Source organism: Arvicanthis niloticus, chromosome 30 (assembly GCF_011762505.2).
Source record: "Arvicanthis niloticus isolate mArvNil1 chromosome 30, mArvNil1.pat.X, whole genome shotgun sequence".
Lineage (NCBI taxonomy): Eukaryota > Metazoa > Chordata > Mammalia > Rodentia > Muridae > Arvicanthis > Arvicanthis niloticus.
This window is the reverse complement of record NC_133438.1, coordinates 21,275,946-21,303,572: the sequence shown is the minus strand read 5'-3', so window position 1 is coordinate 21,303,572 and position 27,627 is coordinate 21,275,946. Positions and strand designations below refer to the sequence as shown.

The following is a 27,627-nucleotide window of genomic DNA, read 5'->3' as shown; positions in this document are numbered from 1 at the left end:
AGGAAATACAAGCCATAGGACTTCAGACAGTCTTATTCATGGGATAGTGACTATATGGTTTCCAACCTAAGTGTTAGAAAGTTTGGAGAAGCTAGTGAAGCAGTGCTTGGCATTGCATGCGACTCAGGAAAAGCCTTGTGCGGAATCCAATGTTTTCCTCTGGGGCTTGACTTTTTTAGAGGCAGAAATTTAGGGAGAATACCATTCACACTCTCCACAGTGCTGTGATACTGTTCCTGCAGGTGATAGGACTATAGCTATCCTAGGCGTCTGAGAAAGCTGCTGACTGCATACCTCAGAATGGGAAGTGATGCTCAGACCACATTTTGTGCTGATCTTATCCCTGCTTTGTAATTTCACTCCATAGCCCAACTTTCTACATGTGGGGAGATGTTTGGTTACCAGGAGCTTCCAGATGTCATGCTTAGTAAAGAGACAGGATCTTGAAAAACTTGTAAAATAATATTGCATGTTTGTGGTCAGAACAGAGAGGGCAGGAGGGTGGCTGTTTTTTCTTTATCCTATAGGTTTTTTTTTTTTTTTTTTTTTTTTCTGTTGGGGTTTTGTTTTGTTTTATGCAAAACAACTAAGCTCTTACCTTTGGCTGACAGCTAAGGTCTGAGTGTTTCTAGAGTTGTCAGTTCAGAGTCATTTGGTATGGAGGGAATATGCCATTCTTGGAAGAACGGTGTGGGTATGGGCCAGACACTGGACTACCATAGTCACTGAATCCTCAGAGGCCACAAGAGATTGTTTCATCCTGGCTGTTCAAGATTCTGAAACAAATTCTACTGGCTGGTGATTATTTTTAGGGCCATTGAAGATAGCTCTCTCATGTGCCAGAACTGTTCCCATTTGGTACATTTAAATTCAGTTTCTTATCCCTACCGTTCTCAGATCCCCAGATATTACTCATTTTCATCTACCAACGTGACTGTTCATTTAAACAGTGACCATCTTACCTTAATAATGTAAAATATAATCTTTATGATTTTCTTTCATTATTGTGAGACAGGGTTTCTTTGTGTAGCCCTGGCTGTCCTGGAACTCACTCTGTAGATCAAGCTGGCCTCAAACTTGGAGATCCACCTGCCTCTGCCTCCCAAGTGCTGGAATTAAAGGCGTGCGCCACCACCACCCAGCTATTCTCTAAAATTTTGAGCTTGTTTTTCCAAGGAGAAAAATTTCCTCCAACTCTCCCATTGAAATGTAGTAAATATAAAAGCCAGAAGAAAAGCTGGAGGCGTGGCTTAGTGGTGCAGTGAGTGCTTCTCATGCTTGAGGTCCCAAGCTCTCTCTTTAGCACCAGTTGGAGACAGCAAAGAGATACTCCTAAGGGTAAAGACTTCTCCATTTTGGCATCTCATCGTGGGTGTCAAGTTTTTCTCTTTGATGTAAAACCACTATTAGGGTTTTACTCTGTTGCTCATCACTGTGAGTAGTTCTCAGGCATTGTGATGGTTTGAAAATCTGTCAAGGTGGGTATCCTGACAGTGACGTATTTCCACTTGACTTGCCACGAGCTTGCTCTTGCACTGAGCTCCCAGGTAGGATGTGGGGGTTGACCAAGTCTTTCTTTTCTATCAGGCGATCAGACTCTGAGGATTTGGGATGTGAAGACCACAGGAGTCCGGATTGTGATTCCAGCACATCAGACAGAAATCCTGAGCTGTGACTGGTGTAAATACAATGAGGTACAGCATGAGGTTCCATGGAGGTGCTCCTGAGTGGTGACACGCCCCTTATCTGTCTTGTCAATATGCGCTTTCGTGATGTTTCTGGACCATTGGTTGAACTCAGTCCCTGTCACTTGTAGTGAATAAGGGACTGACGTGCATTACAATTAATTGGACTTATGTGCTCCTAAAACAGGCAAAGTTTTAAACAAAGTTAAAAACAGATGTTCTTAAAAGTTAACAGTGCAGCTGGGCGGTGGTGGCGCACGCCTTTAATCCCAGCACTTGGGAGGCAGAGGCAGGCGGATTTCTGATTTCGAGGCCAGCCTGGTCTACAGAGTGAGTGCCAGGACAGCCAGGACACAGAGAAACCCTGTCTCAAAAAAACCAAAAAAAAAAAAAAAAAAGTTAACAGTGCAGCCTTGTTTTGGGAAATTGCTTTATAATTTTTGTAATTTGTATGCGTGTAATTGCTCTTAACCCCACTAACTCCATGCTTCGATTTCTTCTTCATGCGGCTGGTAAGGCGTCTGAACTATGTATAACTCAGTGTTCAGTTTGACAGTCCATCAGTTTTAAGAATTTTGTTTTATCTTCCTTTTTAAGCTGAACTGACTTTCATGCTCCTATAAGATGGTGGTACTCATATGAAATTCTTTGTAAAAGCTTTAGTTAAAGCATCTGAGTGTAAGAATTAAAAACAGGAATACAGGAATAGATTAAATGTATTAATATACTATCTATATGCCTCAGCAGGCCTTTTAGCTGAAAACTAAAAATACCTACCTTGTTTTTGCTTTTCCAGCTTTAAATTAACTTGTGAAGGTTAAAAGAATACCACATTGGCAGAACTCTTTAAATAAAAAGAAAGAAAATATGTATATTCAATAGAAATATTCAGGCTTAGAAAAACTAACAAAAGTTAACTAACACTCTGCTTTTACAAATAACTGAGTCATCTTGCGGTGGGTTTCCCTACCCACATATATATGTGTGCCTGCACGCATGCATGAGTGCGTGCGTGTGCGTGTGCATGCGTGTGCGTGTGCATGTGTGTGTGTTTCCTGAGTATTGGGTTCAAATGCCTTCATACTTGCTAGGCAAGAACTCTATCACTGAGCTGTATTCCCAGCCCAGCAACCTGGTTTTTAATGTCTGTAGACCTCAGCATGTTTTAAACCTTTTAAAAAGAAAGATCAGCTGATTTGTCGACAATCTTTTAACCTCTTATATGTGTGTTAATATTTGAAAAGGTAGGTTAGAAAATCTACAGTGCTGTTTGAGACTTTGCTTTTTCCCTTGTGTGCAGTGTTCTGTTATATACATTAGACATATTTAATTTCTTTCCTCCATAGTTATATATTTTTGTTTTTGCTATGGAGTGACTATTTTGGTTTCTTTCTATGCTTACTATGCAACTTAAAAAAAAATAGATCCTGGGTGTATATTTAATTATAAAAGTATGTTATTGTTTCTAGTGAGAGATTGCAAACATATCAATCATAGTTTTGCTTTGTTTTTTTTCTGAATTGTTTTCAGAACTTGGTGGTGACAGGTGCAGTTGACTGTAGCTTGAGAGGCTGGGACTTAAGGAATGTGCGGCAGCCTGTCTTTGAACTTCTCGGTCACACCTATGCTATCAGGAGGGTGAAGGTAAGTCTTTATCTTTACCTTACACACAGAGGGAGAACATAAACAGCAATCGGTGAAGTTTGTACGGAGCACTTAGGGATTGAAGTTTTATAGGGCTGGGATCCCTGTAGAGCCCGGCATTGCTCATCCTAGGCAAGTGCCTCCCACTGAGTTATGCCCTCAGCTCTTGGTTTTCTGAGACAAGTTCTCACTGTGTAGGCTAGGTGACTTTAAAATTATAATCTTTCTGCCTCAGCTTCCCAAGTGCTGGCATTATTGATTCTTATGTGTTTTTTTTTTTTGTTTTTTTTGGGTTTTTTTGTTATCCAATTAATGATGATATTGGAAGCTAAAATTAGATTATATATTTGAGTAAGCTGAAATGATATAAAAATTCACTACTTGATGTTAACTAAAACAACTTTCTCATCTTATTATCCAGTTGACTATTTCTTTTAACATTATTTTTAGGTATGTTAGTTTATATTTAGGGTTTATATGTTTCATAATTGCCCATTCAATGAGAGTGCATGTATGGAGAGATAGTAATTTTTTTCTCTAACGTGACAATGTATATAAAAGCTAAAAATGTGCAGGATATAGAAGTGTTTTACTCTGTGAACAGAAAGTGAGCTCACTTTTAACAGTGCCTCCAGTAAGTTTGCCTCCATTGTAAGGGACCCTGTTGATTTCCTCAGCTTCTAGTCAGGTGATTCTGCTGTGTTACTGTGAAACCTCCTTACTCAGTGACATCTCCTGATCATGAGTTCTTCACGTCAACAGCTACAAAGTACTTAACGATGTCTCCAATATGGTAGTTGTGCATTATCCCTATTTTACATATTTCAAATAGCATTAAATTAATATTTTAAATTTTATCACTCAATATAATTTTAAATATGTAGTATATAGTAGACTTAACTTTTCTTTGAGAATTTCATTCATGCATTCAGAGTATTTGCTCATACCTTCTCTTCCCTCAGCTTCACCAAGACCCTGGCACATCCCTCCCAGCCTCATGTCCTCTTTCCCCATCCCTCCCTCTCTCCTTTCCTCTCTCCCTCCCTCTCTCCCTCCCTCCATTCATTCTTAATAATCCACTGAATCCAGTTAGAGCTGCCTCATGCAGATGGCGTAGAAGTACCCACTGGAGCCTTGTCATCCCACCAGGGGAGCCAGACCCCCCTTCCTTGTAGCCGTTCACTGCAGGAGCTTGCAGTTATATACAGGGCCTCAGGAGCCCTCATCCACCTGTGCTGCTGTGCGCTGTCCTGACCTGGGCAGGTCTTCTGAAGGAGCCACAGCTGGGAGCGCTCGTGAGGACAACAGCTGTCCTATGCAGAGGACAGTGTCCCACAGTGGTCCTCCCACCTCCAGCTCCTGCAGTCCACCATCCCCCTGCTGTGCTCCCTGAGCTTTGTAGAAGGGCCTAAGCCGTTCTTAGAGCCACCGATTCGCCTCACTTCAGTTGTCAGTTTCTGTGATAACCATCATCTCTACAAAAAATAAAAATAAGCTTTTCTATGTTTTTAATAATGGTCTTCTATGGACAGGTTTCAGTAGTAGACAGATTTTTTTCTGTATTTTTTTGTGGGAACAAATTAAGGTAATATAGTAAAAAGCACTTTGCAAACTGTGTGAAGTGCTATTCAGGTGTAGTTGTGGGGACAGGAATGTGACTAAGCTGGCAGATTGCTAGCTTAGCATAGAGGCCGGGGTTTGATCCCCGTCAACACATGAAACTGGGTAGTCCCCTGTCTGTAATCCCAGCACTTGGAATGTAGAAGCAGGAGGATCAGAGTTAAGATGATCTTCCACAAGGTTGAGGCTGGCCCGGGCTTCATGAGCCCCTCCTCCATCAGATGTAGGTATGTATGTATACAGAGGCATTAAAATCTAAAAAAGCCTTGATTAACCTCAGTAGCAGAGTACTTTCACAGAATGCACAAGGGCCTGGCTTCAATCCCTAGGACTACACACTAAATATAAATAGGTAAAGGTAAACACACAAAGTACTAGTAAGACACACACCCATCAAATGCAATTGCAAAAACAGTCGATTGATTGTTTATCATTTATATTGATGATGCTACTTGCTATACTGATTACGTTCCTTGCCACTAAGACAAAACACACCTGACAGAAGTTACTTAGGGAAAAGTGGATGTACTGGTGACAAGGCAGGTGGTTTGAACTAGCTTGGTTTTGGATTGTGTGGGGGCAGCTTGCCCACATCACCTGGAGTGGCAACAGGTAAACTAGTTCATAGTCCCCATTTCTCTGCTTACAGCCCAAAATAGACAGTGAGACCCCACTCCCAAAAGTCCCACTAACTAGGTACCAGCTCTTTAAATGCATGAGGCCGTGAGGGACATTTCACATTTAAATTGGGACACTGGGCTTACAATTTGCATTTTTATCCTTGATATGATTTTCATGAGCTATTATATAGCACGTGACATTAAATTATTTAAAACTGTATATTTAACATTTAAGTGATTATTTTGCGGGGAATATATGACAGTCAAATGTATTCCCACAGTCAGCAAATTCTGTCGTCGCTGCCTGTGTACCACCACTTCAGTTCCTTACATTTATAGTCAGGCTTAGGGAGCCAGGAGGAGTTTGCATTTAATCTTTAAAAATATCAACATTTAGGAATACATGTTATAAACCTTTTCTATAAAGCTTGAGGGATTTTCTTTGGAGAATGTAAAAATAAAAGATTTTTCTATAAATGGCTACTTGAAAGGTCAACATAAGTATGTAAGGCCCAGGAAGGCGCAACTGTAAGTGGTAACTAACTGGTTGTGTTTACGGAGTGACCTGGAGTGGCAGCTCATGACTACCCTGACTTTTCTCTCCTGCAGTTTTCACCGTTTCATGCCTCTGTGCTGGCCTCTTGCTCCTATGATTTCACTGTAAGGTACAGAGATTTTTAAATGCATTTTATGTGCAATGCCTAGGAACATTTGTATCTGTGCAACTTCTCCGAGACTGTTTTACTAACAATATGTACTTTTCCTGCGTTTTACTCTTCTTTTCTCCTAACTAGTAACTCTGGAAGCCACACCCTCTAGTCCCTCGTGCTTGGCAGTCTGTTCTCGTCTGTGTGAGGACACTAAGTGTTGAGCTTACATTGCCTTACTGCATTAACTACCCAGAGCGCCTCTTCCTTCTCCTCTCAGTCAGAGTTTGCTCTGGCAAAATTTCTATGACTTTTTTCTTGTAATGTTTTCTTCTGACAGAACAGATTTGAAGTGTTATCTTAAGAGGAAATCATGTCTCTAACTTGCTTTTCTGGAGTGAGTCCATGTAAGAATACAGACAAGTTGGGGAATAAACTCAGAGCAGCCAGGTTGCGGATGTGGTGTGGTATGTTGTTGGGGGGGAGGGGGCGGGTTGTTTCCTTTTATTGGTCTTGCCTTGTGTACTGTGCCTGTGAGCTCCATGTGCAGCTGAGGATGGGACTTCTGATGTTCTTACTCTACCTCCTAACTGTGATTGAAGGCACGTGCCACCAAACCCAGACACATTTTGTTTTTAAAATAATGTATATAAAAGTAAGGAATGATTGTAGTGTTTTTGGTCTGTAGTGATGCTGGAGGTTTTAGAAGACAGCACTCAGGGACAGGAGGAAACTTGTCACTTGCTTGCCATCCACCCAGCCATTTCCAGGCTGGAACCGTGGAGCTGTAGGTTATCTGCTGGTCCTTAGAGTTTTGTGTATGGATCTTCAAGCCCACTAATTTACTGGTGATCAAGCATGCATGAGTGAATACACTAAGTGGGGCAAGTCCCCAAGCAGCGTGTTACAGAAGCAGCTAGGGAAGGATGGCCGAATAGGTTTGATTCTACATGAGTTCTAGACTGTGCCTTTCCGGAGTCTTCTGTGTCTGAAACTGATCACTTTACCAACTGAGGCTGCTGCTGATCTTTCGCTGATCTTGTTACTGTCCATTATATTGAAACTGATGACGTGTGGTGTTTAAGTATGTAAAATGTTGTATTCACGTATGTGTACGTCCTATCTAACAGGAGCTGTAAGTCTTAGTTGTAGAGTAGATCGTAGTTGAGTAAGTATAAAAATGCTAAAACTAATATATAATCTCATGTTGTATGAGATCTGTTGTTTGTTTTGGTGCCTTAAAATGTGTTATTACATCTATTCAGTGTACATGTGTGGAGGATGTTCGTAGAACTTAGATGTTGCTTGGGTTCCTAGGAAGACCAAGGGGTCACACTCAGGTCAGGTCATCATCAGGCTTGGCAGCAGAGCCTTTACGTGCTGAGCCGTCCCAACAGCTCTCAAGTTGTTAATTGTTTAAGGAAGCTTCAGTTGAGTAAAAACTTCAGTTTTTATTTTTAAAAATGGTTGAACTCCTGTAACAAGTAAGCAACATGTTTCATAAAGATAAGTCTTGCCTTTCACTGGTTCTGCTTAAGACTTTTATTATTGTATGAAAGCAATGTGTGTCTTCAACAGAAACTGTAATTTGCATTTTGATCTTTTCCTGAGCTAGCATATGATCTAATACTCTCTTTTAAAAAATTAATTAAGAAATTTAATTTTAGTAGCAATTATTTTTTGTTTTAATTAGAATTTTCTTAAGTTAAAATATAATTATATTATTTTCTCCCTTCCTTTTCTTCCCTCAAACCTTTCCCATGTCACCTTCTCACTTTCTCTCAAATTGTTGGCCTCTTTTTTCTTTGATTGTTACATATATATATATATATATACACATATATATACTATATAATGTAAATATATACATATATATACACATATATATATAATAATCCAAGATACATACATACAGCCTGATGAATCCATTTAGTATGGCTTGTGAATATAGAAGTTTAGGGCTGACCATGTTGCCAGTCTTCTCTTTCGGTGTTGGACAGCAAGAGAAAGGCAGAGCATCTGTGGCCTGTGACGTCCGGGAGAGGTACAGATGCAGTAGTGAGCGTGCAGCTGTGTCGGGTGGATTCAAGTGGTAGACACATTTGCGGGGTGGTTGACACAGGATTTCCCTGTGTAGTCCTGGCTGTCCTGGAACTAGCTCTGTAGACCAGGCTGGCCTCGAACTCACAGAGCTCCGCCTGCCTCTGCCTTCCAAGTCCTGGGATTAAAGACATGTGCCACCACCTCCAGGTGATAAATACACTTTAAACTTACAGTATTTTCAACTTGTGATGGGTTTACCAGGATATCATTCCACTGTACACCGTCTCTTTCTACTGATTCTTATGACAATTCACTCAAGACAATACTGAGTCTAAACTTTTTGATAATACGGCTGGTGGGATGGCTCAGCAGGTGAAGCCTCCACCAAGCCTGATGGCCTGAGTTCTGTCTCCAGTCCCTGGATGGTAGAATGAGAGAGCTGGCTCCTATAGGTTGTCCTCTGACCTCTTCATACAAGCCACCTTCAACAAATAAATAGATGTAATCCAAAATAAAAAATGTTTCATAGTGCATTCTGTGTTCTGTGAATGCTGCCATCACAGATTTCAGCATGTTACCTTTTCCTATTATACTCTCTGCTGGCTAGTTCTTTATCCTGCTAAGCCACGTTTGCTGTGCTAACAATGTATACATGTGATTTGAGTTTTAAGTGCTTGCTTTTTGTTTCATACCAAGTATATCAGACACTTCGTTAACAGAATGAGCAAGTTAAGTATATGGTATGTATAACAACCTAAAAAGAAAGCCAGCCAATAATGATTTTTGTTAGAAAGATCAATATGCTGTCTTTTATGTTTGTAGCAAATATGTTTCAAGTAATACCGATAAAATTATTGTAGTTGATAAAGCTAAAATGATCACATTAGTCTTAGTTAACACTTCAGATTCTTGATATTTTCATAGATATTCTAACTTTTATAATATTTTTATACATGACCTTTGGTAGTAACAAATCAGCCCAAAACTTAATTTTTTAAGATATATATTCTGGTAAGGAAAGTATGGTAAGAATTTAACGCTAATGATATCAAACTGTGTACATTCCTATTCTACATGAAGTCTCTCTTAACCTAGCAATATCAATGTTTCAAGTCTATTCAGCTACAAAATTATATAGATGTTGTGAATGGTTCACATTGTGTCTACCTATAGTCAGGAAGCTGAGACAGGACTGGAGCTAAGAAACGTTAAGGCCTGGCCTAACAGCCCTCTTGCTCCAGTGAGGACCTACTTCAAAACCCACCCCATGCTGGGGTCCAAATGTTCAAACATAGGGCAGTTTACATTCAGACCATGGCAGGAAATGAAAATGAAAAGAAAGAAGATTGGAGAATAGAAGCAGGCATAAGCCTTTCACTTTTATTGATATAGCAAGAGATATGTAGTGATAGATAAAGGTAGAGAGTAATCAAAGACATACTCATAGAGTCATTAGGGCCAGCGTATACTTGATGCCCTCATCATGGAGGCAGGGTGTATACCTACTACTAGCCATAAACTTGAGCAGGTTACCTGAACACTGTGTGGCTTGTATTCTACATTTGTAAAGTGGACACGGTAGAGCAACAACATGAGATTGTTGTGATGACCCAGTGAGTTGACACACACAAATGCTGGCACACTAAGTGCTAAGTGTCCTGTTATTGTCAACCTTAAAGGCAGAATTGGCAGTAACAGAAGACCATCTGTCTTTGGATGTAAGGGCCATTTCAGATCTAATCTTCAAGGATGAAGTAGTCACTTTTATTTTAGAGCAGGATAAACAGCCAGCCTACACTTGGCCTTTTGTTGCTCTCTTCCCCTTGGGGTTGGGGGAGAAGTAACACCAGGGATAAGACGTGGCAGAGACTAGTCCTGTCCCTCCACATTCCTTATTCATTAGAGAAACTTGGAAACATTCTCTGGGCTGGATATTTCTGAGTGCAATGACTATGTGGACCTTTCAGTCAGTTGACTGAGTGAAAGGCTGCCTCTTCTACTTTCTAGCCATGGAGAAATGGAAATGGTGCCTCCTTTGCAGGAATGTTTAGAGTTTTCAGTGAAGTAGTACCCAAAGTGTTCTTGGTTCATAATTAGTGTCTAAAAGACAGTAGCTGTTCTAAAATAGATGCCAATAGTGATGTTTCCTATTTTAAGATGTCAGTACTGCAGGGAGGCGAGGGATCCATCATTCAGGCTTTACCTATCATTACATTAGTGAGACAATTATATTGCAAAAAGCCACTGAGGAGCCATGTGAGTAGGAATTTTTATTGTCCCCTGAAGTGAACCTGGCGATTGTATATAGTTCAGCAGGAGCCAGAACAGGGTCACTGTGTGGCGACGGATATGTGTAGCCTGTTGTTCAGATCCATAGCTAAGTGGCCACGTCTGTATTTCATAGTTTGTAACTCTTATGCTATCCACCTCCCTCAGCCTTTATTCCCTCCATAATTTTTATGACATTTAAATGTAATTAAATAGAAGCTGTTCACATCATATCTGGCACATATAAGATAGTCAATAAATTTTAGTTTTTTAAAAATTTTGTACTTATGTTGTACTATTTCACAATAAATTATATCTAATATTTAGGATTAAAATTTATAAAACTTAGCAAAATCACAGACACTGAATGCAAACTGTCTAAAATTTATTTTTAAATCATTTAACAAAAGTATTACACATGTATGTAAAGAGAGGAAGCTAAGAAAATATTGTAAATTTTTAATAGCTGTGAACTAGAAGAAGGATATATGGTATTTATTATTTCAGTCTTTGATTTTTTTGCATGGATTGACAATTTTAAAATAAAAGCTTTCATAAAATAGTAAAATATTTACTCATGCTAAATGATACTAAAATGTTTCTTGCTGCTGCCTTTGAACGGTGTGACTTGATATTTAATTTGGAGTAAGATAAGGATCAGTTATTTTATTGCAAAGTAGGAGGATGATTTTTAATTGGAGTTTGCTAACTTAGAATCTGGACAAAATGGATTACCAATAAAACATCTTTGTCATTGTCACATTCCCTCATGGGATCTGCCTGTCTCGTGTCTTAGTTCTGCTGAGGTTGATGGGCTTTTGGTCCTGTGCTTATTAGCAGAGATTTCCACAGGCAGATTCTTTTTCTTCTTCCCCTTCCCCTAAAAAAAGGTCAGCCAGAGTAAACAGGTAGTAGAGCTGGCTCTGTACTTTGTCTCACCGACCGTTCGTTTCCACTGTACGAGCCCCTTCCCCACAGAAAGGTCAGGGAGAACAAACAGACAACAAGCATGGCTGAGCTGCAGCCACGCAGCGTCTCACCACTGCCTTTAAGACAGTGTCTAAGTCCTCTGTGGCTTTCCTCCTGGGCCTAATGTATGATGTTAACTGTTAACCTTCTCAAGGCCTGTGACTGAATTAATACAGTGATCAAAATGCATCTAAGTGCTATACCTTTGAAATATAGTAAACATAAACATCTCTGTCAGCCAGGCATATTTTTGTATGTTGCTTGACAGTTTGATAATATCTCTGATATTAAGAGGGTGTCTCAATGTAATTGTCTTTGGCTTTCTGTTTAAGAATGATATTTGTTCCCATATTTGTTTAATTCTTCCAAGGACACTTAGTTTTAAGTGTCTTTTGTGTTAACAGAGCACACTGATTGATTCCAGGGTGGGACTTGTGGATTTTATTGTTCGTCTCTGGCCACTGGGATCTGCTAAATAAATGCTTACAAATATAAGTGAACTTAAGTTAGATGGGAAGTTATGATGACTTTGGTCATCCTAATTATAAAAGCTCAAAAACATGATTTCACCTTAGTTATGTTTGAAGTACATTAAGGAAAGTGAATTCATGAGAAACGGTTTTTAAGGATGGGAAGTAGAGTGGCCTGAAACCCTTGGGGAAATTGGACTGGGGTTCCTATCAATAAGTGGGTCAGTCACACATAGGTGTTTTCAGTTTGTCCGACAATTACAAGATAACATGTAAATGCTGTAAGTTGTTAATCATTTCCAAGATGACATGTGTAAATCCTCTATCAGTCATTGCTATATTGGAGAGATCTTTTCATGAAGTGAACTATAACTTTGTAAATTAAATGCCACATTAAAAAAATCAAAATAATTTCCTACAAAATGAGAGAATATATATTAAAGAAGAACTTGTGAGACTTTTTTATTTTAAATATGCTGATGTTTGAGTACAGAACATTTTCAGAATTCTTTAGTGAAACAGTAGTTCGCAGCCTAACACAATCGTAGGAGGTGAGCTCTGACTTAGTGCAGTGTGAAGCTGCTTTGAACTCTGAATTGTGCTGGTTACTTCTAGTGCAGAAGTTATGGACATCGACAGTTAATTTGCATTGTAGTTTTAAGAGTTCTGTTCTGTAGTTTCAGGAAGGCAGGGAGGTAAGTTTTGTGGTGTGTTTCTTTTTTCTAAGGATACGTTGCTGTGCCTTTGTTCTGCGACAGGAAAGAGGGAGTAAAGGGCGTATCTGAGACGGAAACGGCTCAGTACATTCTGAGCGTATGATTTAGGAAGTAGAGTAGTGCAGCCCGAAGCAACAGTGAGAAGACATGAGAGTGGCCACTCAGGAACGAGGCTTTGGAGAGCTGCACCGGAGACTGCTCTTAGGGATCACTCTGCGCATTATTTAGGAGGTATGGAGGCAGTTGAGCAGAAAACTTGGGTCTTTCCTCCTGTTAGCTATTTGCACAAGAGTGAGCCTGTTTACTCAGATCAACTGGGTTCTACAAGTCAGCTGGTCAGAGTTTAATGTGCTTCCAAAGCTCGGGGGTAAATAATTCACATTGTGGTCTGCCCTGAAACTCCAGTCTAGAGTATGGATTTGGTTTAATGGAATGGACTATACAGAGAGTATAAACAATAATTATTTATCTGTTTTCACCTTACACTCAGCAGTTTCTTTGTCTTTCTGTTATTTAGGCATGTGTGTGCCTGCATGTGCACATGTGTAAAACAGGAACCCTTTGCAGTTAGTGTGAAGGGGGGATGTTTCTCAGGACGAGAATCCACAGGGTCTGAGGGAGGAACTGAGGTCTTTACCCTGAGTACATGCTGCTGTTTCAGCCCCTCTTGGGAACTGGTTTCCTTTCTTTTCATCACACTTCCATGTCCTGTCACAAGAAAAGAAGCAGCATTGTTGGTCTGATTTTTCTGTGTTCCTCCATCTTTGTCTGGCTCCTTCTGTTTCCTCCCTATCTCTGTGCCCAGTGTCTGCTGAGTAGGGAGTTAAGGTAAGAAAAGAGACTGACTATATAGACAGTTTACAACTGTACAGCCCTGGTGGATTAATTCATAGCCATTCAGCTTCAGAATGAGGACATTAACTATTTCATGTGGTATAGCTAAGTAGCAGGCAGAGCGCAGCTGGGCAGTGGTTACAAGTTTAGTGGTTGTAAGTTAGTTTTTACTATTTAGATATGATATTCTAAAGCACACTTCCTAGAGAGTATCATCTGCCTGTTCTGCAAAATTCTCACTAGCTCTGGGTTCTACTTTCCAAATGTGCATAGGCTGTTCTTATGACATTATTGATCAAGATACTGATATTGATACTATTTCATAAGTGGGCCCATGACTTCATCATGAGTCTTAGTGTTGGATTTTATGTGCCATTAAGCAATCAACTTCTTTTGTTACCACAGCCAGTTTCTTGAAATTCACTTGAAAAATAAAATTTTTCCAATTGTATTTCTTTTTACCAAAATATTTATTTAAAATTGAGTTGCAAAAAAGGTTTCATGACTCTTTGTGCTAACAAACAATGGGCTTTGTGGGAGCGTTTTCCTTTACTCCTCTTGTTGAGATGTGGCATTCTTTATCTATCACCCTGAATGCCTGTGGACCGCAGCCATGAGTACTCTCATCCAGCCTTCCATCAACCTAATGGTTTTCTTTAATTCATCATATGCTCTGGGCTTGATGTTTGCTGTGATGAATTGGAGCTTGCCTCTTGAAAATATTGATCTGATTAAGGTTTTAATTGAAATATTATAATTAATTTATTTTGACAGAGAAGCTAAGTCTAGAATTTTTAATATGCTCCACCTTGAACATTTGTAAGCATGACATCACTTCTGGATATTTGTGGCTGTTTAAAAGTCATCCTCAAAAACTGTTGAGTATTTTTCCAAAATTAACCATTAATTTGTTTTACATTACTAGACAATTAGAGCTTTTTGGTTTTAAACTTAATTTCTGTTACAGTTATTAGCACCAGAATCAAAACAAAAAACCAAATAGCTTTCCATTTGTGTAAATCAGCAAGCATTAGATACTGATAAATATGGATGAATCTTACTCTTTATAAAATTGTTTTGCTAGGCTATGATTTTTATTTTCAGGCTCCCTTCAAAGTGGTGAGGATTAAATAGTGAGCCCATGGCTTTATCATCAGTCTTACTGTTGGATTTTATGTGATTAAACAATCGACTTCTTTTGAAACCATAGGCATGTCCAGTTTCTTGAAATTCACTGCAAAAGATGAGTGTGTTTGGGGACAGAAGGAGTGAGCAGTTGAGGTGATGTCAGTTAGGAAGAGACAGTGCAGCAGCTGAGAGCATGAACTGAGTGCTTACAAAGATACTAGAAGAGGAAAGAAGTTTCTGAACTCTGTTATGGAAGTTTATGCTGGCTCATCATTTCCTTAGGGTGTTGGTTTTGAATATAAGTTGTTTGACTAATGGAGTTTTGGCATGAGCTTTAGTGTATGGGATTTCCTATGTTCGAGAAGGTAGGGGGAAACTGAGTTGATGCAAGCCTGTTTGAACCTTCAGAGTATTCATCAGAACTACCTGGAGAATCATAGATGCTGCCCACACATGATCTCATGAGCTCCCTTGATTGAGTAGAGGTAGCGGGCATGGTGTTACTAGACTCTGTCTTTGATTGAGTAGAGGTAGCAGGCATGGTGTTACTAGACTGTGTCCTTGATTGAGTAGAGGTAGCAGGCATGGTGTTATTAGACTGTGTCCTTGATTGAGTAGAGGTAGCGGGCATGGTGTTATTAGACTCTGTCCTTGATTGAGTAGAGGTAGCGGGCATGGTGTTAATAGACTCTGTCTTTGATTGAGTAGAGGTAGCAGGCATGGTGTTACTAGACTGTGTCCTTGATTGAGTAGAGGTAGTGGGCATGGTGTTACTAGACTCTGTCTTTGATTGAGTAGAGGTAGTGGGCAAGGTGTTACTAGACTGTGTACTTTTGGAGCTGCTGCTCACTAGGTGTGATGTTGACGACTGTGAGATTTTCCCCTAGCCTGAGCTGAGAAATGTGCGCATCTTGAGACAGGGTCTTTCAGTGGGACCTGGTTCTCTGGATTAGGTTAGACTGGCTGCCATTGAGCCCCGTGTCTTTGTCCCCTTGGGGGGATGGGTTGCAAGCACACACCACCATACCATGTCTGGCTGTCTATATGGATACTGGGGATGGAGCTCAGAGCCTCATGTTTGTATGGCAGACATTACTGATCGAGCTGTCTCCCAAGACCCTCAAAAGCAAGTTTATAAAATAACGTTAGGTTTCCTTATTGCACAGTGAAGTGAGCAGCCTGGTCTCCCCTGAAACCTTCTTCTGGACTCACCACAGCAGAACAGGATTGTTCTTTTCTGGTAGAAGTCGTCCAGAGACACCATTAGCTGGGCAGATAAGGGACATTGTTTCCCAGTGAATGTTTGTTTTGGTACAGCATATACACTACTTGGTGCCTTTTTGTCTCTTGGCTGATAAAATCACTGACTATTTAAGCTCTCTGATGGGAAGTAAATACTGAACAAGACTCCAATGATTAAAATATGGCAGAACTGTAGGGCACTTTTCATTTAAATTGGAGATCATATTACAAGTTACTTTTTGCCTTCTGACTCCACTGTTCTTTAACAAAGCAAGTATAAAGCACAATTAAATGGAACATCGAAATTATTTTAAGAATTAGGCAGAAGCTACTTTGTGTCACTGAGATGTAATCTGAAATGTCTACGGTAACACTTCTGAAGTGTAGGCAACAGGTGAATTTACCAAAATACTTGAAAGCACTCTTAAAACCTCACCCTTCCCCTGACTACTGCAGCCCGTGAGACAGCCATCAACCCTTTATGACTCTGCTCACAAGAAAAGACAAGGGCTGCTTTGGCTGCTTTCAGTGCTGCATGTGTGTTAGGTGTAGTTGTGTTTTCAGTTTTAAATACATGGCACCACCATAACCTCCTCCACTTGTGTTGCTAATGGCCAAGTCTCTAGAACAAAGAGCAGAAAATATTACACTTCTTTCCCATTCAAGGACAAGGAAGGTGCTGCACGAGAAGCCAATGGTTGGTCAGACTGTCTCTTGTAGCCTAGGCTGACACTCAACTCACTGTGCAGGGCTCATTTGGGAGAGCAGGGAGGTAAGAAGGGATGGACTGGAGGTCTATTTAAGTAGAATTAAGTCAGATGATTAATGGAACCAAGAAATTCAGAATGAGCCCATGTTTCTAGTTCTGTGGAGTAACTGACAGTTTATTTAGCTTATGAGATTTGCCATATTTAATGATATTTTAAAAATACATTTTAGTATACCAAGTTTAAATTGCAGTATGTGTGTGTGTGTCTGTGTGTGTGTGTGTGCACATGTTTTAACTTTCCTGGCTCTTGTTTTCCTTGAGAAAATTGAAGCTTCAGAAGTGGGGTATAACATAACATACCTGTCATCCCAGCACTTAGGAGGCTAAGGCAGGAAGGTCAGGAGGTTAAGACCAGCCTTGGATGCATATTCAGCTCAAAGCTATCCTGGGCTACATGAGACTCTGTCTCAACTGAAGGGAGACAAAAAAGTGGCAGAGAAGAGAAATGAGAAGCCACAGTTCTCCTCCACGGCTGGCCACTGTCCCGTTTGCTGTTCTGAATTATACTCTCTCCTTCATTCTCACCCCGGGGTTTCTCATGTGTGCTTCTCAGATGCTTTGGTGATGGCAGCTTGTTTTGGTGTTTTACTTTGAGGCTTTTGGTTGTTTTTAAAATTGTAGGAACTTATAACATGAATTTTGTTTGAGGCCTTTTTTTTTCTTTTTTTAAATAAACTCATACAAATACTTGATTGATGATGTTCTTGAAGTTTTGTTGTCTGTGACAAGGTTTGGAGCTTCGAGGACTGCAGGGCCCATTTAGTTGCATACTGAGCACATCCAAATGGACTCTTAAGTCTCTCAGCCTCCTTGTGCCTGTAGCCATTTGGATGGCTGCACGCCTGTGTCCTTGTCTCAGGCCTTTGCAGTTCACAACGCCCACTCTCTCGTTCTCATGAAGCATTACCTTAGCTGGCTCACAACAGCAGTAACAGAAATTGTATTCCTGGACCCTGTTGCTTATTATTCTCCTTGAAAACTTCTAATATAACAAGTTTACACTTTATATAAAGATGACTTAGCTTACCCACTCTTTCAAAATAAACCTTAACTGCACAGTGAAATCAAAGAGCTGAGTACCTGGGTTATGCTAGCTGACACTAAAGATCCTTTGGGTGATGCCATTGACTGACAAGTGACAGCTGGTGGCATGTCTCTGTATATTGAAGAGGTCTCAATAACATTTTTTAAAATCTTATAAGCATAATCTTGTCTATAATTTCTCAAAAGAAAATTTCCTTCTGAGTGAGCAGTGAGCAGTGTGTTTACAGATGCAAGTCCAGGACTTGATGATGTGTTTCTATCCTGGTGACTGCCAGAAAGCTTAGCATCTTCAAACTCCTTCCTGTCAAGCACACAAGACTTCAGGGGATGTTTTGTTATTTATTAATCTCATTGAAGGGTCCGACTTACTTTCCTACCTTTAACTTTCCCTTAATTCATTTTTGTCGTACTAAATGCATATTTTAAAGGCCATTATGAATGGTTGGAACATTTTGGATACATATGCAAAATCATCTGATTATTGTATCAAATAATGCAAATTAGTGTATAACTAGTTTTTAGAAACAAAAATGTACAATTACAAGCTGACTTTTGCTTATATAAACATTGTTAAGATTCAGAAAATTTGGTCTTGGTACAACTCACTGTCTAGGAACAAGCATGCAAAACCAAGAAAACTACCATTAGCATTTCTGAGAAGGTCTGTGGCTTGTACCCTCATTTATTTTGAAAAGACACATTTTCAAAAGCAAAATCCTCTCCCTAAATATTCTGTAGCTCCCAGTAATCAGATAAATGAGCTATTTGTTTAGTATCTCTCTGCTACCCACACAGGAGATTATCCATAGCAACAGTCCTTTTCAAAACTTAATAAGGCCAGCACTGTGTTTATTAGGGAAATAATACCACCAGGTTAAACAAACCGTGACTGTTGGTTTTGTATGTTTGCTCTCTTTCAGAGAGGCCAGCCCAACCTCCAGCATGTTCCACCTTGTACATCATTAGAAAAGCTGAATTACGAGATGATTCCTAGGACTCTGAATGTGCTGTTCTATACTGTGTTTAGAATAAATAAAAAGATGTTAAGCAGACAAAGCTTTATAAAGCTCAAATACTAATTTATGTATTGAAAATAGAGAAAAATTTCTGAACAGCAGAAATCAGAGCTGTATTATGGTAAACATTGTCAGTCTCAGTTTATAAAAGAGAAGAAGAATATAAAATATCGACTTGACTCTGGAAATGACATTGATGGGGAATCTCTAAGAAAGGCTAGGCCTGAAAAGAGAGTGTCAGAATTTACAGTGATATTCATAAGAGAACAGATTCATTTTAAAGAATTTGAATTGCTGTTGAAATGTAAATTAAACCTAAGTGCTTTTCATATTATTTGTTTAGAAATGAAATAGAATTTTAAAAGAATCACAAAATGTTAAGAGTTCATCTAATCCAATATTCTTGTTTTCCAGACATGATTGCTTTGAGAAACACCTAGGAGAGAAAGCACTGCCAAATGCCCTTCAGAGTTTAACAATTTTTTTTTCTAAACAAAAACTTTTTAAGCTTCTGTTTTATAAGCTATCAAAATGAGAACACAGTAATTTTTTTTTTTAAACTTGGCCGATTAGTAACTCTGTTTTGTTCTTTGATCTACTAGAATGGAGCACATGCTCTCCTTACTGGATGTTTTATGTAAATCAGTGGTGGGATGGGCAGCTAGGAGTTCATTGAGCCTGTTGTGATAAAATCTTTTCTATGCTGTCATGTATCTACTTGTTCATAGAAGTGTCTTAGCACTCCTCTCTCTTTTTATTGTCACAGATTCTGGAATTTTTCAAAGCCTGATCCGCTTCTGGAAACGGTGGAGCATCACACAGAGTTTACTTGTGGTTTAGACCTAAGTCTCCAGAGTCCCACCGAGGTAATGGGTACAATTTCATGGTTTTTCTACATGCACAGTTAATAACCAGCTCTGTTATGGAACCTGTGGGGGGCCCTTAGGGTACGCACTCAGCTAACCTAACCTTCTCTGTGTGTGAACGAGTGTGAGAGGGCAGGGAACAGAAGAGGAAGGAGAGTGACTCAGCTTTCCTCTGAAGGTCTGTCTTGTGTGTCATTGATGATCTTGGTAATAAATGTGGGAAGGGAGGGAAGGTTTGAGTTCTCTATCCTGAAGATGCCCTGTCTAAAGTGCTGAAGACTTTGGCCTCTCCCTGAAAAAGGAAGAAAAGGAAAGAGGAAAGGGGCATGTTCTGTCCCCAGAGCTTCAGCATTCGGGAGCCTCTCAAGCACAGGCATCGAGATAGCTGACAGATATCTCTCTCTGGACTGTCTCCTCTTCCCCACACCCCAGGCCCAATGGGAGGCCTCAGACAGAGAACAAAGCAGGAGAAAAGTTCTGCTTTAGTCCATGAACTAATTTTTCTTCTTCTATCCTCTTGAGAACTTGAAATATTTTTTCAGATTTCATTAAAAGTCTATTTTAGTGTTACAAATTGTAAGGTTAGGATAGAAATAGCCTCATATGTTGAGTGGTAAGGTGCTTGAGCACACAGACTGAAAGTATAAACAAGACATGTTAATACCTGGGGATTCTAGGCTGATTAGAGATTTTTGCTTCTGTGCTAAATCTTTTCATTACTGTATCCACAACTTGAAGTAACCACACAGCCTATTTTACCTTAGGAACTTAACAACACAGTTCTGTTTATAATAGTTCCAATAAGCTTTTGAATATTCACATTATCAGTAAGATAATTGTTTTAAACTGGCTTAATAACCTATCATAAAAGAAAATGAAGAAGAATTATCTTTAGTGTAAATATAATGTACCTTAAATGATCTAGCTTCTTTTCTGAAAAACATTAGTTATTGAGAGTTGAAGAGAAAGTAGTTGTAGTTACTTGCTATCCTAATTTTGAAAAGGTTGTAATATACTGTTGAGACATTGCAGTACACATCAGACACAAATACACATTGAGAATCCACCCATACATAGTTTTATTACCTGTCCTTTGTGAGATGCCTTCCAGAACTGTCGTGACATCTGTAGCTCCTCTGTGTCCTTGCTTGCGATGGTTCTTCATGCCAGCCTGAAAAATATCCACTATTTCCTAGATCTCCTATAGACTGGGGTTATTAAAACTGACCAATCAGAGGTTTGTTAATCAACTAGAACATATATCCTTAAACAATAAGAGATTTTATTGCAAGGCTATCTATTTGTCTCTACTTGGCAACTGATGTGTACCAATAACATTTAGTTAACTAAATTGCATTTATACTATGGAAGTGTAGTTGTTATTGAGAGCATCTAGGAGTGGAGAAGCAGAGATCTTTAACTTGTAATCCATAATTCAGATGTGCTAGACAGGAGACCATAGAAATAGGACTACTTCCTCTCATATGTTCCTTTAACATACATTATCATATGTAGGACCTTGTGGAGGTACTGATTGCTGACATTTGAGGAGGAATAAAAATAAACATGTCTTCTGCCATTATAAAGAAGTTAGTCTGTTAAATCAGACCATTGGGTGACTGTGATAAGTCTGGGAAGGGTATATAATCAGAATAGGTATTTGACTTATGAGATCCAGAGGAACTAAGGGTTATCTCAGATCTAGTTGAGTGAACAGATACTGAGGATACAAAAATAACTCAGCTGGCAATGCTAATAGTTTGCCACAGACCCTGTGATAAGGGAGCAGCTAGCACAAGAGAATGAAAGAATGCATATCTTCCTGACTTACAGTATTAGCTTTTAAATGCTAGAATTTAAAAATTTGTATAGACTTAAATTTTCCATATTTTTAAAATGTTGAATGTGAGATAATTAACAGAATTTTTTATTTTCCCTGTATTACTCTGTGTTCATATTGTTAAACCAAAATATCACAAGCTAGGTAGCTTTATTTTTGATAGGCTAGAAGTCGTAGCTAAAGGGTCAACAAGGTCAGTTTCTGGTGAAAACTCTCTTCCTGGTTCACTGATTCAGTGGCCACATTGTAAAGAACAGTAAGAAAGTCACTGTGTCTGGAGCCCAGAGATTGCGATGGAAGCTGATGGGACACATGAAGAAACGGGATTACATGGGGTGCTCAGACCACAATGGATTTGATAAAATGACAGAAATGGGTAAAATTTGGTTTGTCTTTGAAAGACAATTCTGGTGGCTGTGGGCCGGTAGACTCTAAGTGAAAGCTAGGAAGCCAGCTTGGGATCTCTTAAAATTACCCAGAGAAAAAGGATGGATATTGGTGAGTCAGAATCCTAGAGATGGAAAGAGTCATAATGCATTAGATTGAACTGTGTTCTACATGCTGGGACTTTCCTATGGTTCTGCCTAAAACATTGAAGAAAGAACAATGGCAGTCACTAATGAAAATGGGCAGTAGAGACTAGGTAGCCCTTGAAGACCAGAAGGGCAGTGGTCTGATCTTGTGAGCTAGGGGAGGAGGATGCAGTGTGAAGTAGAAACAGTTAAGAGCTATGCTTGAGAGGCGGGGGATGGCCCACTGAGTAAAGCATTTTCCATCTAAGAATAAGGGCCTGAGTTCAGATTCCCAGACCCCAAGGTCACCCAGAAGTAGTAGTGTGTGTCTGTAATCCCAGCATTCTGACAGCAAGGTGGGAGGCAGACAGTAGAGTCTACAGAAGCTCTGGGTCAGCTAGCTTGACCTAGACAACACTGAGTAGGAGACTCTGTCTCAACCACAGTAGAAGGTGAGGACCAATACCTGAAATTATCCTCTGACCTCCATGTGTGCCTACAATGGTATATCCACACACATGCCATGTGCATGTGCACACACACACATACATTTAAAAAGATTAATGTATGAGACATCTCTCATTTTAAATATTTAAATGGGATATCTGGTAGACAGAATAAGGCTTGTTCATGGGGGATAGTTTATAAGTAAAAGTACATTATGTGGGCTGGAGAGATGGCTCAGGGGTTAAGAGCACTGACTGCTCTTTCAGAGGTCCTGAGTTCAATTCCCAGCAACCACATGGTGGCTCACAACCATCTGTAATGGGATCAGATGTCCTCTTCTGGTGTGTCTGAAGATCCATTATAGTATACTCACACATACAAAAATAAATAAATCTAAAAAAAAATAGTATAATATTTGGAGTTATAGAACTTGGGAGTGAGGAATTAGAAAGAAAAGGCACCATTGTAAAAGACGTCATTCTTTTATTTTTTATTTTTTTTGATCTGAAAATCTTTATTGGATATTTTATTTACATTCCAGATGCCATCCCTTTTCCCCATTTCCCCTCTCTAGAAACCCCCATCCCATCCCCGCTTCTCCTTTTTGCTTTTATACTATTTTTTAAATGTTAATCAAAGGCTTTATAAGTTTGGTAATGCTCAATAACAAGATGCCCATACAATCAGAAGTGTAACCCAATACCCAACCTAGATATATCAACTATCTTTGACTGGAGGAGACTTGCAAACATCCACTTCCATGTTCTCCCCACCCTCTTGTCACCTAGCTCCTCTTCTCCTTCTCCTCCTCCTCTCCTTATTCCTCCTTTTCTTCTTCTTACTCCTCCCACCTTAGCTCCTCCTACATATCACCCTTCCTCTTAAAACTTCTCTTAAAATACAATTAGAGCATAACTATACCAATTTGTGTCAGTAAGGTACAAGATAAACCTAATACCCAGTCCATCATTTTGTTGACTAAACAGAACCTCTGTCATCTCTCCTAACTAAAACACTTAGTTCTGAATCTGGCTTTTTTTTCTTGGCTTTAGAATGAATGTCAGCTGAAAACCATCCTCTCAAATCTTTTCTCTCAAAGTAAATAGCTGGGATTGGCATGAGACTATAAGTCTTCAACCCTGTCAGAAATCCAGAATGACTGAGTTAACTGAAATTATGGGAAGCACAGAGCATAGCTTCTAAACTTAGCCAATTTATAGAGACTGCTGAACTCCTGGACAGTCCCTATACTACAAAACGTTGGAGCATCTGATCTTCAGCCTTCTGGCCCAGGATCATCTGACAGACCGAGTGATGCAGAATTATTAAGGGCTGATTACTCTGTATTGGCAGATATAATCAGTCAACTATTCCGCAAGTGTGTCCCTTTCTGGACAGTAATTTGTCTGCAGATGGAAAGAGGCAATTCTTGCCTGGTGGCAAGAATTCCAGTTGTGGTGTGACCACAACTGGAATAACTCCAAAGATGCTCAATTTCTTCTTAGAATCCAAGACAGGAAGCTGTCAGGAACAGACAGGTCTCTAATCAAAATGAACATTAATATAGTAATGTTTGTAATGTCAATTCTGTGGACTTCTGACATTTTGAAAACCAACTATCCATGTAAGGCAATCTGGACTGTTGTCTGTTAACTCCTCTCAGCTAAATAAAATATAGAAAACACCCTAACAATAAACTCAGAGCCATGAATTTGCTATAGTCCCTTAACTCACAGACTAACCATCTCAATCAGTTAAAAAAGTTAAAGAAGGACTGGGTCTAAGCCTTATATTCCTAAATGTGTTTTACAGGCACAATGCCTGTAACAATATTCACCTCACTTTTATATTAATAAGAGGCTCATACCAATGAAAACCTTGTTTTGATTATTATGTGATGGGAGATATTTCTTTTCTGGCCTAGTCTATTTGGCGTTCTATAGGCTTCTTGTATGTTTATGGGCATCTCATTCTTTAGATTAGGGAAATTTTCTTCTATAATTTTGTTGAAGATATTTATTGGCCCTTTAAGTTTGGAACCTTCACTCTCATCTATACCTATTATCCTTAGGTTTGGTCTCCTCATTGTGTCCTGGATTTCCTGGATACTTTGTGTTAAGAACTTTTTGTCTTCTTTGACAGTTGTGTCAATATTTTCTATGGTATCTTGTTGGGGTCCACACTAGCCCCACGTTGGGGTGGCCAAAAAACGTCGTAGCCCAGGCAAAATGTTGAGGCCTGGGCCGACCCACGTTTGGGCGGCCACTGTATCCCGGCCCAAGCTGCCGCTCCGGTCTGCGGGTCTGGGTTCAGCAAGAGCGAGGGTGAGGGCAGACTCTAAGAATGGAGACCAGACAGGGTGTGATTCAATCCCGTTTATTCTTCAGTCTCTCTTCCTCTAAGTGTCTCCTTCTCTGTCTCCTCTGTCTGCTGTGTCTGATTCTGTCTGGAGCCAAGTGTCTTCTACCTAATGTCTGATGTGTCTGATTCTCTGATCTCAGTCTGATTCTGATCTGTTCTGTCTCTGCCTTTTATATGTCTCACTTCTAAGCCACGCCTCTAAGTTACACCTTTAATCATGCCCTTAGGTCTTGTCTCTAACTCTGATCTCTATACTTCTAAGTCATACTCTTAAGTCACACACCTTTAATCTCACACACCTTTAATCTCACACACCCAAGGTATCTAAACCAAGATTATCGGAGTGTGCTCAGCTGTTGTAGACTATTGTAATCCAAGTCTCATGTCAGGGTATATGGCTCAAGATGGCTGCAAAGCTGATAGCCGCTTTCTGCTAAAAGTCGGGCCCCCAACAGTATCTTCTGCACCTGAGATTCTCTCTTCTATCTCTTGTATTCTGTTGGTGATGCTTGTGTCTGTGACTCCTGATTTCTTTCCTGTTTTTTTTTGTTTTTTGTTTTTTGTTTTTTTTTTTTGTTTTTTGTTTTGGTTTTTCGAGACAGGGTTTCCTCTTTGTAGCCCTGGCTGTCCTGGAAAACTCACTCTGTACACCAGGTTGGCCTTGAACTCAGAAATCCGCCTGCCTCTGCCTCCCAAGTGCTGGGATTAAAGGCGTGCGCTACCACTGCCCGGCCTTTCCTGGGTTTTCTATCTTCAGGGTAGTCTCCCTTTGTGATTTCTTTATTGTTTCTACTTCTATTTTTATGTCCTGGATGGTTTGTTCAATTCCTTCACCTGTTTGGTTGTGTTCTCTTGTAATTCTTTAAGGGATTTTTGTGTTTCCACTTTAAGGGCTTCTACCTGTTTACCTGTGTTCTCAAATTCTTTGAGAGTGTTATTTATGTTCTTCTTAAAGTCCCCTAACATCATCATTAGAAATGATTTTAAATCTGAATCCTGCTTTCCTAGTGATATGGGGAATTCAGGACTTTCTAGTGTGGGAGAACTAGGTTCTAATGATGCAAAGTACCCTGGGTCACTGATGCTTATGTTCTTGCACTTGCCTTTCGCCATCTGGATCTCCTTAGTGCTACCTGGGCTCACTGTCTCTGACTGGAGCCTGTCTTTCCTATTATCTTAGTTGTATCAGAACTGTGTGGGGTGGGTGTTACTACTGGGGTAAGAGCTGGGGCCCAGGATCTGCTCAGTGCTCTGGGCCAGGAGTCACTTCCTGGGTCCTTGTGGGTCCCAGTTACTCCCTGTTTGGGGTGGGCGTTGCTGAAAAGACATCATTCTCTTGACTATATTTAAAGTTATATTATATGAGGGTAATTGTAACAGTCTCAATATAAATTTATAAAACCTTTAAGAAGTTTAGAAAAAGGGGTAGTTGATCAAAATTTTTAAGGGAAGATGAAATAAATAGTTATCTCACCATAATAGCCAATAAGAGATTGGAAGTACCTCATCTATAGTTAGGACATGACAGAGGATGTCATGGAAGTCTTACCCTGAGGAATTAATCATGAAAGAGAAATGAAAAGCATTGGGGCTAGAAAGACAGTTCAGCAGTTACCAGCACTTGATGCTTTTGTAGAGGATCTGGAATGGGTCCCACATAATGGCTCAGGGCCACCCATAGTCCCAGCTCCAGGGGACCTGATTCTCTTAGAAGTAAGCACCTGGTCTACATGTGACACACATGCATACACTCATGCAAAACTCTCAACATAGAAAACATATAAACAAAAACATATAAAATAAATACAACTTCTAAATTGGAAAAGAAAAGTAAAATTATCTCTCTTCCCAGATCATTTGATCTTGTATGTAAAAACCTTTAAGCCCAATCATACCAACAGTTGTGCTGTAAATAGTTTAACCCTTTCCAGTTAAAAGGCACATTAAAAGCAAGAGAACAATAGCAGAGTTGTTTTTGGTTTAGACTTTTTAACTATTAGAAGAAAAGATTTCCCGACACTCAGTCCTAAGAACCAGTTACATTCTGTATTTTCATGTTCTTGCCATACTCTCCACTGTAAATTTATGCTCTTTCGTTTTTATTTTGTTTATATTTTGTTTTAGACACTAGCCTTTTTTTCCTTTCAAGCTAGGGTAATGATCTCAACCAATATTTATCTTTTTGTCATATATGTAACTTTAGTAGAACTACAACATACTTGGTTTTTTTTCTTCCAAGTTCTGCTGTGGTTCAAACCTAGGGCCTAACAAATGCTGAACTGTGAGTCTTCCTGCTCTGGGTTCTGTAGTCCTGTGGTGCATGTGGTGAGAAACTCATTGGGACCTGCTCTCAGAAGCCAGATCAACTTTACTTGGGGTGACTCAAGGCTTATTAAGTTTTAGGGGACTGAGGGTAGGAATATCCAGGATGGGCAAAGGGGCTTAACCTAGAATGCCTCATTAGCATAGGGAAGCATTTCAGGAATCTCAGATGCTGGCTGAACAGGTTTTATTTGGAGAAAGGAAATTGATCCTGTAATCTAATTGACGATATGTTTCATTCCTCAGGTAGCAGCAGGTGTATGGGTGGGCTTAGAATTCCCCAGACAAAGTCAGAGGAGAAGCCCCTCTGATGGAGTCTCTGCTCTTGCTCCAAGTCCAGAGCCTATCCCACACTGAACTCCCTCTCCCCTCCTCTCCCCTCACCCCTCTCTCCCCCTTCTCTTCCTCTCTTGACAGTTCTCTTTTACTACTTAAACTACTCCACAGTTCAGTGGCTTAAAGCAGTTTTGCTATTTGCTCACAGGTTTGTGAGTCAGCAGTTTGAGCCTATCATTTCCTTGTGTTGCTCTCACTTGGGGCCCTCACGTGGTTCCTGATAGTTGG

At 39.8% G+C, this 27,627-nt stretch overlaps 1 protein-coding gene across 2 annotated transcripts in view; it reads left to right on the top strand.

The window, feature by feature from the left end:
- Pex7 (peroxisomal biogenesis factor 7) overlaps positions 1-27,627 on the top strand; it is a 59,784-nt gene that overhangs the window by 21,279 nt on the left and 10,878 nt on the right. For both annotated transcript variants that reach the window (XM_076928056.1, XM_076928057.1), the window contains exons 6-9: positions 1,588-1,694; positions 3,216-3,329; positions 6,179-6,234; positions 19,482-19,581. In XM_076928056.1, coding sequence (XP_076784171.1) covers positions 1,588-1,694; positions 3,216-3,329; positions 6,179-6,234; positions 19,482-19,581 — 377 coding nt within the window. The remainder of the gene's footprint in view (positions 1-1,587; positions 1,695-3,215; positions 3,330-6,178; positions 6,235-19,481; positions 19,582-27,627) is intronic.